General features: G+C 53.2%; 2 protein-coding genes across 3 annotated transcripts in view; one reads left to right on the forward strand and one right to left on the reverse strand.

Annotated features, from left to right (window-relative positions):
* Nucleotides 1-8: 8 nt before the first annotated feature.
* Tmem258 (transmembrane protein 258) lies at nucleotides 9-3709 on the forward strand. Its single transcript, XM_032891595.1, has 4 exons — nucleotides 9-90; nucleotides 2229-2338; nucleotides 2999-3135; nucleotides 3608-3709. The coding sequence occupies exons 1-3, from the start codon at nucleotides 88-90 to the stop codon at nucleotides 3123-3125; spliced, it is 240 nt and encodes a 79-aa protein (XP_032747486.1). The 5' UTR covers nucleotides 9-87; the 3' UTR covers nucleotides 3126-3135; nucleotides 3608-3709.
* A 1905-nt stretch (nucleotides 3710-5614) lies between these two features.
* The window catches only part of Myrf (myelin regulatory factor), a 30767-nt gene continuing 23309 nt past the window's right edge, over nucleotides 5615-13072 (reverse strand). The window contains exons 14-27 of one of the 2 annotated variants that reach the window (XM_032891594.1): nucleotides 12896-13005; nucleotides 12103-12263; nucleotides 11951-12023; nucleotides 11588-11676; nucleotides 11243-11311; nucleotides 10761-10841; nucleotides 10507-10592; nucleotides 10237-10416; nucleotides 9768-10019; nucleotides 8125-8212; nucleotides 7831-7905; nucleotides 7389-7494; nucleotides 6505-6579; nucleotides 5615-6410 (exon numbers count right to left, since the gene is read on the reverse strand). In XM_032891594.1, coding sequence (XP_032747485.1) covers nucleotides 6330-6410; nucleotides 6505-6579; nucleotides 7389-7494; nucleotides 7831-7905; nucleotides 8125-8212; nucleotides 9768-10019; nucleotides 10237-10416; nucleotides 10507-10592; nucleotides 10761-10841; nucleotides 11243-11311; nucleotides 11588-11676; nucleotides 11951-12023; nucleotides 12103-12263; nucleotides 12896-13005 — 1526 coding nt within the window. In that variant the 3' untranslated portion in view covers nucleotides 5615-6329. Of the gene's footprint in view, nucleotides 6411-6504; nucleotides 6580-7388; nucleotides 7495-7802; nucleotides 7906-8124; nucleotides 8213-9767; nucleotides 10020-10236; nucleotides 10417-10506; nucleotides 10596-10760; nucleotides 10842-11242; nucleotides 11312-11587; nucleotides 11677-11950; nucleotides 12024-12102; nucleotides 12264-12895; nucleotides 13006-13072 lie in introns of those variants that run through there. The other variant, XM_032891593.1, reaches the window with a different exon arrangement.

Below are 13072 nucleotides of genomic sequence, written 5' to 3' on the forward strand. Positions count from 1 at the left end.
ACATCCTTTTCCTGTTGCTCAACGCGCTTGCTCCAGCCGACGTGTTCTTCCGGTGGCGGATCGGTGGTTTATCCTGTGCGGGGCAAAATGGTGAGATGATGGGAGTTGTGGACAGCGCAGTGGGTCCGGACCTAGGGCTCTTGTGTGCCCGGTCCTCACCGCGTTCTTCCGCAGAGGCCTCAGTATGCAGTGCCCGGTGGGTGGGGCGCCGCTGAAACTCTAGTTTGAGTTAGGGACGGGAAAGCAAACCACTTACCATGTATTCCTCAGGGTGAGATTTCCATCACAATGCTTATGAAGTCATTGATTATAAGTCTCAAGGTCACAGGGTGCACTTTGAAAACCCTCGTGCTTTTGTTTCTCTTTTTTTATGATCAGTTATCATTATCTGGAAGGCTTCCCTTGCTGAAATCTTACTCACCCCGCAAGGCCCTTGTATAAATGTCATTCCCTGATAAAACACTTAAATCTCTCATAGGTGCTTGTCTGTCTTCTGGGAGCTCTCAGTCTATGCACACCTCTTGCCACGTTTCATGGACTTCTCTTTTTCTCTGCCACGCCTCCTAGTGACCACCATCTGACGTGCATCTAGTTCTGGGATGATGTCTATTCGTCTTTGTATTCCTGTTGCCAAACACTGGGCCTGCATTTGGAGGTTCCATAAATGGCAGCAATTGTCCTTAGCTCTTTTAGGGGGGGAAGGGGGACATAATTGTTTACTGAATTGAATTTCTGTGTCTCTTAGAACAATGGGCTCAGTTTACTTCTCTGGAGTTGTTATGTTCTGGACTTTAGAAACATTGGCTAGGGAGTGACAATGGAAGTTAACATTTGTACAGAACTTTACGTTTATGGCCCTTTCACAGGGATTATCTCATCGTCTTCTCTGCAACTTTAGGAAGGAAACAAATACCTATTGAGGAATTACTCTATGCTGGGCAGTAAGCTAGCTGTGTCAACATTCATCTTTCTCCAATCATGCATCAGCCTTGTGACAAAAATAGTGTTACAACTACTTAACTCAGACGCTGATGATTCACTAGGGCCAGAATTATCCCAATTGTCTTCTGCCAGGAGATCCCTGTGGCTCCCTTCTAAGGCAGTGAAAAAGAATACTCCTGAATTAGAATTTGAGCTGTCTGTGCTAGTCTAGGTTCTTGCTTCCTGCACAAATCAACAGCTTAGAGTGTGGACACAGATCCAAAAGCAATGGAAATTGTGAGCAAGCTTTTTCTTTATGCATTTTCTCCCAGGCAGAGCCATGACTTACGTAGTGATCATTAGCTAGAAAACCCTAAGAGCCATTTTCCTCTATCCCTTTATATGCCTGGGCCTCTGACTCTTAGCCACTCTTATCTCACTGGAAGAAAAGCTGCTGCTGCCATTCTTCATTGTTATTGTCGTTTTGTTTCCCAGCACTGGGGATCACACTTTAGACTTCATGCATGCTAGGCAAATGCTCCACGACACAGCCTTCCACGTCTCTACTTTAAGATGTGATAGAGGGCTGGGAGATGACTCATGAACTGAGTTGGATCCCAGAACCCACATTATTTTTTAAAATCCAGATGTGGCCAGGTGATGGTGACGCACGCCTTTAATCTCAGAAGGCAGAGGCAGACAGATCTCTCTCTCTGAGTTTGAGGCCAACCTGGTCTACAGAGTGAGTTCCAGGACAGCCAAGGTTACCCAGAGAAACCCTGTCTCAAAAAAACAAAACAAAAAAAGCCAGATGTGATAATCCCAGAATCCACACATAGCAAGATGGAAAATAGATGGAGGAGAAATGCCCAGAAGCCTGAGGGCTAGCCTGGGATACGAGTCACAGTGACCAAAAACCAAGAGAGACCTTGCCTCAATCACAGCAGAAGGGGACTCTCAGAAAGTTGTCCTCTAATTTCCACCCAAATTTAAAAAGAAAGTGGGAAATGGCCTGCAAAATGGCTCAGCAGGTAAATGCACCCACTTTCAAGCCTGGTGACCTGAGGTCAATCCCCAGGACCCACATGGTGGAAGGAGAAAGCCAATTCTTGCAATTTGTCCTCTGACTTTCCCATGCACTCATTGGCACCTTAACCCACACACATACGCAGAGTAGATAAAGGTAATTAAATGTAACACACACAATGATTGTATATAGTGACTCACTTGAAGGAGTTCTCAGCAGTACACAGCAGCTCTAAGGCCTCCCCAGATTGAAACTGAGACTGATGTGCTTTCTTCTCTAGGAGCTCGAGGCCATGAGTAGGTATACCAGCCCAGTGAACCCGGCTGTCTTCCCTCACCTGACTGTGGTACTTCTGGCCATCGGCATGTTCTTCACTGCCTGGTTCTTCGTGTATCCTTTATTTGCGCCCAGGGGCCAGAATTAGTGACCATAGAACTGAGAGAGATACCACATTGGATAACTGCTCCTTGTTTCCTTTGGGGTGGGATTGAGACGAAGTGAGTTAGGAGGAGGCTGGTGCTGCCTAAGGACAAGCCATGGCCTTGTTTTCCAACATCAAGTTAGTTCGGTTTGCTTTTCAAACTGAGGTTCGAAAGGTGGTGTGTTGGTATTTGGGTGTTTGGTTTGGTCTGGTTTTGAGACAGGGTCTCACTGTGCAGACATTGCTGATGTGAAACTCATGGTGGTCCACCTGCCTCTGCCTCCAGAGAGTGCAGGGATCCCATGAATGTACCATTACACCCAGCAGAAAGCTGATTTAAACAGGGGTTTGCTCAGGCGTCAGGAGCTTGGCACATAGTCCTACCTGTACTCTGAGTGATACACAACTAGAGGCGATTGGCCCAAGTACTGTGGGCTTCTTCTCCTCATGGACGTTCAAGGTATGGTGTGGGCCATCAGTCAGTGCCATGTCTTGGGCCCCTCTGCCTGGCTGCATCAAGCCAGACAAACCTCCCAGGAATCCCTTAGCCTCTATGTCCCATGAGGGTTAATCCTAGAGAGCTCCTGCACTGTAGCCCATCTTTGCTTCTCCTTAGCGGTCCTACCTAGTTACGAGGTCACCTCTACCAAGTACACGCGCGATGTTTACAAAGAGCTCCTCATCTCCTTGGTGGCCTCCCTCTTCATGGGCTTTGGAGTCCTCTTCCTCCTGCTGTGGGTCGGCATCTACGTATGAGTGTCCAAGGGTAAGCGCTGGGACGAGACAGCGCATGTCTGAAGAAGCCTCAGAGAGCCACATCAGTGGGTCCCCTCCATGCAAGACTACGGTTCATGGGGACGGAAAGACTGGGGACGATCAGAACTCCCCACCCTTCATGGGGATTTGAGCCAAGTGACCTGGTGTCTCCACTCTGTGTTCTCCATATACTCAAGGGCTCACTCAAGCTTTGGGGTGTACTTGGTAGGGGTGTGGGTGAAGGCTAACTATGGTCTTAGATCTGCATTCTTTGAAGTCACACACAGATGACTTGGAAGGGAACTGGGACTCAGAACAGATAATACACTGAACAGGCACTGAAGTCACTTCTGGTGACCCACCCTCAGTGATCGTTCATTCCTGTTGGCTCTTGGATAGCCCTTGCTCAAGGGGCCTAGGGTTACAGGGAGGGAATGCGAAACGTCATTGGACTCATTCTCAATTCTACTTTCCTCTTCCAGGTACCCACCAGGCAGCTCACCAAGTCTCTGCTTTTGTAAATTAATTTTTTACCATTGCTACATGTCCCACCTGCTGTTTATAATAAAGGCAGATGTGTGACAGGCCTGCCTCATGTCCATTCTGAGGGGAGGGAACCAGGTTCCGTGACTATTGAAGTCCCTTTTCTACTTCCTAGCTGCCTTTCACTAGTACCTGATGCTAGAAATCTGTGTCCTCCCCAAGGGGTCAAGGGCTATGTAGCAGTGTCACCTTGTCATTAGTTTCAGGTTTACCTGTGGATAGGAAAGAAAGGTCCATGCCTACCTCTATGTTGTTTTAGAGCAAACTTCTCCAGGACCTAACAGCAGTCAGTTTTCCCCTGGACCAGTCTGAAGGCAGCCACTGTCTTTGGGCTGTGGTCCTCTAAGGTCAGCCTGTTCCCTCAAATGGATTCTTTTTGGATGGGCAGTGGCAGGTACATGAGGAAGGTCTTTTGGACGTGTGTGTGGTCAGCCCAAGTCCAAGGATGAGGGACATAAAGATATGGAGTAGCTTTCTAATCTTTTTCTGTGGTGGCCAGGAATCCTAAGCCCCTCAGACTAGATTCTAGTCAGCTTGGTCTGAGATGACTCCCACCAGAACGATCTGAAGAAGATGCCAGAGGCAAGTGCAGATACAAAGCCGTATTTATACATTTATTTATATGTCTATTCACTTACGAAGAGGACCATTTGGGGGACAGGAAGCAAGTAGGCTGGGTGGCACCTCCCTGCCTTCCTCAGAGTCAGAGTGAGTACATGATAAATAGGAGTCAGAGCCATGGAGAAAAGGGAGTTAACCAGAAGGGAGATGCTCTATGAACACGCAGGCTGCTAAGGGGTACAGCATGGGCAGGGATCTGTGCTGGGGGCCCTATATACAGCTTAAAGCGAGGGGGAGATTAGCCCAGTGGCTATAGGAACAGCAGAAGGAAGAGAGGAAGGGAGTGCCAGCTAGGCTGTCAGCTTCCAGCCTGCGGCCCTTACACCTTCCCCTAAGCCCTTCTACATTTGGGGCTTAAGGCAACTTTGGTCCAAGGTTGACCCCCTCAAGCAGCTTGGAGCCCAAGTTTGGCCCCAACTCACTGAGGACCTCTTCCCAGGCATGCGAGCAGGCAGCTGCCAGTGGGCCTCGGGCTGGCTGTGTCCAGATGGACTCCAGGGGGTAGAAGAGGGTCACTTTCCAGTTAAGGACTGAGGGGCCACAGTTGAACACTTGCCTCTCTTGTAAGGGAGCCCCAGCATGCCACTAAAGCAGTGAGGCTGGGCAATCTTAAGGTACCGTGGGCAGGACGACCTTGTGGGAGAACAGAACAAGGTCAGAAGGCAAGCGTGACCTGATGTGGGGAGTTGTGATGGCAGAACGGAGGAATGGAGCCAAGCTGGGGAGAAAGCCTGGAGGCAGGGCATCCCTGCTGTGTCCCTACCCTGAGGGTAAGTGCTTTGAGGTCCTTGGCAGGACCCACAGTTCATAGGCTTCCCAAACTCAGCGCCCGATAGAGATGCCTCCCATGTAGAGCTCAGAATGGGAGGCTGGAAAAGTAGGGCCTGGTTTCCCAAGAGCATTATTCCCTTTCCCACTGCTGAACCCAGGGCATGCGGTAAATGATTGGCACACTCCTTCCAGGAGCCTGCATGCAATCGGAATGCTGTAGGTGCTACCAGGAAATGCTGACATTGCCACTTGAGTAAAATCTCTTAAACCCACCACTCCTTTCCTCGGGGTGGAAGAGGCAGAGATGAGACCCACTGGGCATGGACCCAAGCCAGGAGAGAGGACCTGGGAGTCCTGTCTGCTAGTGTCCCTCCATGCTGAGGCCCACTCGGCTTCCCTGCTCTACCCTGCTCCTTGGTACCGTGCTTTAAGTGCATTCAGTAATTACATCATTAATAAACGTTCTCTGCGTTCACCTTCCAGTGGAAACCTGTCTACTGCTTGCAGGGATTCCTGCTCCTCTGCTCGTCACCCACTCCATCATGAGTTTGGGAGCTCACAGGGAGCCACTCCTTCCAGGGTACTCCAGGTTCAAGGGTCCATGGCCTGTCAGCCCCACTGGTTCAGCCCTGCGAGGGTGGGTTCCACAGGCACTAGTACACTTAAGGCACAAGGTCAGCTTCTCCAGCTATTCAGGGCAGCCCTGACTACCTCAGGAATTCTTAGGAACTAAGCTGTCCCAGGGAAAACTCCTGAAACCAACCACACTTAAAGCTTAGAAATCCAGGTCTAGTGTAACAGTCAAACCCCAGGAAGTTACTACCAAGCTGTCCCTCCTGGGAACAGCATAAAGGGTGAGTTATTAACTCCGCATGGACTCATGGGGTCCAGCCAGGTGTTAGAGGTCTGGGTCCAACTGCTGTGGGTCTTCGCTCCACCACAGCTCAGAAGGGAAGGCAGGGAGAGTGGGAGTGGGCAAGCCAGCCCTCCAGGATCCATGACTAAACAGCCATGAATTAGTCCTGTGATGTTCCAAGGAGATGGCCAGAAGGAAAAGCCAAGAGGCTGCCCCCTCTAGCCCTCTCTGTGCTGTGTGAGGGTGAACAGTTGGCCCAGCAACTCCAGTGTAAGGACTTCCAGTCTCCAATCAAGGGAGGCAGTGAAGAGCAGAGAGCTGGCCTGCAGCAGGCTCCAGTGTAACACATTTGCATCCAGTGTTGAGGGCCCAGGGACCCCAGTCCCGGCTGTGGCAGTGCCTTGGGAGGCAGCTCAGTCACACAGGCGGTAGAAGTGGAAGTAGTAGTCTGTGGCCGGCTGAACGGCGGCCTCTGAGCTGCAGTCGGCCTGACCCTGTATGAAAGGAAAGTGAAGATGAGTAAGGTGGTTGCCCCAAGCCCCACACTGCAGGCGTGCCTCAGCCTCTATGCTCAGCCTGTGTGCTCACCAGCAATGCCACCCGGAAGTGGTATGTGAATTCACGGAAGGACAGGATGGTTACTGGCCACTGGTGAGAGGTACCCTAGAGAGAGAAGAGAGAGGTCAAGGCAGCCTTGTCCTAACCAGCATTCCTCTCAGCGTGGCCATCGCAGCCCAGCACTTGGGAGAGCAGGGGTAGCCACCCTCCGCAGACTGCCTCCCCTAGCCGTGGCCTCCCTTTGTCTGTAGCTCCTTACACTCGAGGCCGTGCAAGTATCTCATTAACTGTGCCCACAGCCACAGTGCAGTGCGAGCAAAGGTGCTGCTACCATCTGCAGCTGCTCGACTCCTTCACAAGGCAAACATGGCAGGGGTGGGTTCAACCTCAGGTCTTTACAGCTATCCATCACAGTATGGCGGCAGGGGCGTGGGGGTGGGCAGCCACGAACTGCTTGCCTGTCTTACCTGAGGCCTCAACAGAAACTAGAACAAATAAGTGAGCAGAAACCACCATGAGCAACAGAACCCACACTGGCCTTCCACCTGGAGCCCCGGGCTCCTGTAGCACCATCTGTCAATCACTGCCCCGCCCTGAGTATGAAGGCGCTGGACTTCACACTTGCTTCCTGGGAAGCGGGGTGGGGAGCTCAGCTCCGCCTGCAGTGGGCACTGTGCTCATTCCAGATCAGCCCTTATAAGCTCTCCTCCCTGTGCACTGCCACGGGGATGCAGATGCCTCTCAGAATGGATGAATGAAGACTGACGTGCATGTCCCCTCCCCCAGGCACAGGGGTCCAGCTTTCTGTGCCCCAGCAGACATAACTGCCCTGTGCTGCCCACCATTTGGTGACCACTATCCAGACAAGAGGAAGGTTAAGACCTGGCCGGCCCACAGCTTCCCCCTGCCCCTACCTGGGTGTCCTGATGGGTGTGGAGCCTCTGCAAAAAGCCTCCCTCCTCACAGGGCTGCTCCTTCGAAATCAGGCTGCACAGTGCCACGGACACAGGGGCGGAGGAACTAGGGAATAGGTGGGTTCCCATTCCAGTGGCTGTAGCTCCCCCACATCCTTGTCCCATCCAGCCCCGAGACAAGCTGTATCTTCGCACAGCCTGAGAACCACATAGACTTGTCCAGGGCTTGGGATGAAGGAAACCTCTCCCGCCATCCCATGTAGTCCCCATGAGGCAGGGTCTTGTAGCCACTTAACCCCGACCAGCAGTCCCTCTCCAGCCCTTCTCCTGGAGGCCTGGAGCCTCCACATTAATTTAGAAAGTTAGCAAACACTTAGCTTTGACTTTTCTGAGGTTCTGGGGGCTTCCCCTGGCTCCCTCCCTCCCCCACGCCAGCACTCACTTCATCTGCAGGGTCAGGCTGAGGTGCAGTGGTGTGCTGCTGCTGACAGGGATGTGGTAGGTGAAGTTTCCAAGCCTAAAGGGGCAAAGATGGACCCAAGCAAGGCTACTTTGCCAGTCCCCTCTCTCCTCCTCAGCCTCATTCTATACGGAAGCCCTCGGAAACTGGGAAAGGGGCTGCCCAAACTTATGGGAAAAGTTCCTCCCCAAAGAGCCAAGATCTGAGCATCCAAACTACTTGGGCTCATGGCACCTGAGGGGACCCTCCTCGCAGCAACAAGGGAGCCCACTGTACCTGCAGGCATCCTCTGGTACACAGTACTGGGAGGTGATGGGCATGGAATTCTCCAGCAGCTGGATGGAGGTCAGGGACGGCACTGGGTCTGGAAGAAGAGAGGTTGTTGGGGCGATGAGGAAGGATAAGATAGAAAACAAATGACACCACACTTGGACTTTCATACCTCAGTGCCAGCAAGAGTTCTTTCTAGACCCTCACTACAGTACCCACCACACCCCTTTCCCAGCAGCCCTAGAACCAGCTAGTTCTCACGAGCTGCCTCTTTGACAAAACCCAGGCACTCAGAAGCAAGCAGAGGTCCTTCTCGGGCCCCTGCTCCTGACCACACACATTTCTTTCCCAGCCTTGGGCTCAGTGGTTGTCGCTGTGGCAGCAGGACAGCAAAAACCGGCCATGAAAGATAGGACAGAGCACACCACTGGGGCTGCCCCCAGTGACTGTCATAGAGGTGCTGAGGTGCACCATGGGAGATGAGGGTACATGTCCATCTCACTATCTCAGGCCTGCTACTGCCTAGTCCCCCACCCCGGAAGTGTCAAGCTATGGTCACCAGCCTCTCAACATTTGCTTGACCACATACATTTTCAACTCTTTAAGGAACAAACTCAAGGTCTCCAGCAGCACCCAGAACACCCTGTGAAGCTACCTGATACAGAAAAGATAGCTCAATGTCACCTCTTCTGGGAAGCCTTTCCTGGTTGCTTCCTTCCTTGGTTCTCCTAGATTAAGTTCCCTTCCTACTCCTGGGCCAGTCACTCTGGGCTGTCTTCGCCTGTGCGCACTCAGGTGGAGCTGAGGCGAGCTTCCAGCCCTCGGAGCTGCCCCACCGCTGTGAACATCTGTCTGCACAAACCACACTTTCTAGGTTTCAGTTTGCTAAGCCACAAAGTGGAAGTGAGGAAGCCACACAGAGACACTGGTTACAGCTACCAGAAGGCCAGAGAACACAAGTCAGCCCGGAGAAAACCACAGCCATGCTAAGACGAGTTCTATCTTGGTAAGAACCAAAGGTTTGAGGCTGAGGTCCTAGTATGTCACCTTCCCCACCCTGGTAGAGAGAGGAATAAATGGTATCTGGAATTTGGCAAACTAGAGACAGAATTTTAGCTGGACTGCTGCCGGGCTGGCTATATGACCATCGCCTAAGTCTCCAGTTCCTCTTCTGAACCATGGCAATAGGGGTTTCCCTCTTTTGTCTGAGACAAGGTCTTTCATTAGCTGGAACTTGATCAAGTAAGCTAGGCTAGCTGTCCACCGAGCTCAAAGAATCCGCCTGTCTCCACCTCCATCTTGCATTAAGGGAACTTAATCTAGGAGGACCAAGGAAGGAAGCAACCAGGAAAGGCTTCCCAGAAGAGGTGACATTGAGCTATCTTTGAATTGCAAGTGTGTGCCACCATGCCTGATACATTCTGGGAATAGACCATTCTGGCCTTCGTGCTTTCAAAGCAAGTAGTGCCTTCTGAGTGACCTCCCTAGCCAAGTTGTGAGGATTCAATGGCATGATCTACGTGAGGCCTGATCCCTAGTCTCTGCTGACTAGCAATTCTGTGCCCAGAAGGCCCTACAACTGGGCTGGAATGGGCCCTAGACATGGGCCTGGATAGGCTGGGCTATGAAGTGCTGTGAGAGTCAAGTACCTAGCTGGCCCTGGGTCTGAGTGAACTGGGCAGGGCTTGGGCTGGGTTGTGGGGCTCCTCTGCGGGCGCGACTTTGGAGACTGAAGCTGGGGCTGTTTTTGGTCTTGCTCTGCCCTCCAGGAAAGGGAACCACAGGACTGGCTAGAGGTTCCAGGCTCTTGGGATGTTTGGAATAGCTGATGCCATTAGCTGAAATGCCCCAGGATTTGGCTCTGATGTTGGTGACTGGCAGAGGGGCCATCTGGCCAGGGCCTATGGACAGAAACAAGGATAAGCTGAGAAAAGGGAAACAGCTGCCTCCTGGTCCAGGCTTCTGTGAGCCTTCATGTGTTTTCTGGTTCCCGTGGGGGTGACTCCCCAAACTTCCAAACCAGGAGTCCCTCCTGCCCTCTCTCTGGGGCCTTTCTCTGGATGTAAATAATACCAAACACCCCTGCCAACCCTGGTCCTGTCCCCAAAACATCCGTACCTGAGTGCTTGGGGTTAGGGTTGGGGCTAGGGCTGGGACTTGGAGTAGGAGTAACAGTGGGGCCAAGGCTGGGGTCTGTAGCAGGACTGGAGACGGGAGTAGAGCAGCAGACGATGGGGCAGGGCTGGCTGGAGCACAGGTCCAAGGCACGGAGAGCGGGACCTGAGGCTGAACTGGTAACTGAGAAAGCCAGAAGCTCTATGAGCTGGAGGGGGACACTGGAGCCCCACACCCAGCCACCTGCTCCACCTCATTCCTCCAGACACGCACCCAGCAGCAAAGACGGCTGTGTGCCTGGTAGTCCAGTGGTCATAGAAGACTGTCGGAGCTGTGTGGTCCCAAAGCTCTGGCTGGACCTGCTAAGAAAGGGCAGGCTGAGCTCAGAGGCACTGGGGGAGCCTTGGAGCTGGGGCTGGGAGTCCCAGAGAAGCGGGGTGGGCAGGAACTGATGGAGAGGAGGAATGTGGAACAAAAGCAGGAAGAAGGGGATAGCAGGAGGTGGGGGGATGCTTGGTTAGACATACCATGGGCACATGGCCACACTCCCCCCAGGGTCCTGGGGCCGGAGCAGGGCCAGAAGACAGGAAGTGGACACGGCAAGAGAGCTAGGAGACAACAGAGAAACCAGGAGGGAAACAGACACGGGAGGAGAGAGAAAAAGACACAGTCAGAGGTAACCCCATGAGCTGGGGTGTGACAGTGACAGAGAGAGCCAAAGGTCCTGCTCTGGTCCTCCTTCCCTGTACCACGCCCCACCCCTGCCCCCTTCCTACAAGTGTCCTCCAGACAGCTACTGAAGGAATACTGAGCAGGCCAGAGGGGCCTGTAGAAAGCACCCACTATCCAGGAGACCCACCCCCACCACCCCTACTATAGGCTGTCGTAGACCGTAAGACTAAGTCTGAACCCTGTTAGAGAGCTTCCCTGGCACCTCTGACCCAAACCACCCTCCCTTAGTCCCACCTGGCCTGAGGGCTTAGCAGTAGCCCAATCTCCACGGACATACCCGTCAGCATCCACCAGGTCCTCTTCAGAGCGCAGGCTCAGCACATACAGTGTGGACATGGACACCACGCTGGGAGCCACAGAAAAGGGTCACTGAATGCAAGCCACCACCCACCACCGTTTCTCTATGAGGCTCTGTGGTCTTCCCAGGTGATACCTGTTATCAGCCTTCCTAGACCGTGGAGGGGTTGACAGACTAGGCAGCCCACGTTCCCTGATTTCAGCTGCTTGAACCCCGGTCCATTCTCCTCCCCCCAGCTCCAAAGCCTAGACCCCAGGCACATCTGATTCACGGGGTAGCTCTATTCTCTAAACCAGCCTCCCCAGAACCTAAGAGACAAGTCACCTGAAGGCCATGACCACCACCAGAGCAATGATAGTTCCCTGCAGAAAGCGCTGACTGATGCAGGCCTGATCTGGGACCACTGGTGATGACTGGGGACCGAGAAGAAAGAACACAGCAGAAGACGGTGGACTTAGGATGCCTACTTCCTTGCTCAACCCCACCTCCAGTCCCATCCCCATCCCATTCTTCATAGTCCCATGCTTCATAGAGGAAGCAGAAGAGGGCTAGAAGGGCTCCAAGGTCGAGAGGGGAGAAGGAAGGGGTTAGAGCTGGAGTCAGTGAGGTTGGGGTGGTGCAAGCTGGCAAGGAAAGGAGATGAGGACGCCCTGGCCCCGTGAGCCTCACGACCCTGCACAGCCTCACCTTATTGGCCAGTTTAGGGGGCCTCTTTTTGTGAGGGACACTGCCTGCCCGGCTAAACTGGCTCCCCGCATGGCTGCAGTTAAGAGGACAAGGATCAGGGTGCTTTCCAGAAGGAGGTCTCTCCGTCCCCCAGTCCCCCCCGGTGCCTGCACCTGAGCGCGCCCGAGCTGCCAGTTGACTTGAGGCTGTCGAGACGCCGCAGCTTAGCCAGCTTGTGGCTCCAGCGCTCCAGCTCATCAATGCGAGTCTCCAGGTTGTCTGTCAGCTTGCACAACTCCTTCACGGCCCCCACGTTCTCCATGAAGATCCGCTCCTGCCCCGGGGGAAAAACAGCCTTGAGGGCCGCCATCAGCCCAGGAAGCTTCCAGCTTCAGTCTGGATCCGGGCAGGAGCAGAATCCCCATTCTCCACAGCCAACAGAGGCCCTAGAAACAGTCCTGCTTGACCGTGGCCTCTGCTCTAGCCAAGCTCTGGTTCACACAGCAGGCGCGCTGCCCTTGGCCTAAGCCGAGTGTCACCCACACAGCCTTGCCTCCCTCAAGTCAGAGCTCCGTCCCTTGGACCTACTCCCTCGGGTAGGTAAAATCACGTCATGTGTCTGTGTCTAAGTACGTGTATTCAAGGTTCATGTAACTGAGTACAAATGTCACCTTCATAACAAACTACCTCTTTGAGCCTTGAGACAACAAGGTGACACATCTTGTTCCCCTCTTTAGTTGATGGGGGTGGAGGGAGTGCAACCTCTGTGGGATTTGCCTTGCCTTGTACCAGCCTCTGGTGGTTAACTTGCCCCTCCATCTTGAATGCTGGCCCCCTTCCTGTATGGCGGGGAGGGGTTCTTGGAGCTACTAGGAGGAAGGCTGTCCCTTCTTCCCTCTCCCAGGCGGGGCCAGCAGCTGGCCAGATCCTCTGACCCAGAGCCTCATTCCATTCCCCATAACTGACCTTGTTCACTACAAGGAAGTTCTCTATGGTTTTCCCATTGGCAAAGACTACATCCCCCGTGTCCTTCACGGCTTCCGGCAGGATCTCCTTCACTTCCTGGGCGATGACACCTGGGGAGGGACAAGCCAAGGGTGTGTGTTTGGGGGTCCTGTTCATAGCTTTCTGGAGACGTACCTG

The sequence above is a fragment of the Rattus rattus genome, chromosome 2, assembly GCF_011064425.1.
Source record: "Rattus rattus isolate New Zealand chromosome 2, Rrattus_CSIRO_v1, whole genome shotgun sequence".
Taxonomy (NCBI): domain Eukaryota; kingdom Metazoa; phylum Chordata; class Mammalia; order Rodentia; family Muridae; genus Rattus; species Rattus rattus.

What these genes read in the sequence shown, in the direction of transcription:
- Tmem258 (XM_032891595.1), top strand. An exon ending in TTCACTGCCTGGTTCTTCGT is followed by an intron (nt 2,339 to 2,998) that starts GTATCCTTTATT and finishes GGTCCTACCTAG; the next exon opens with TTACGAGGTCACCTCTACCA.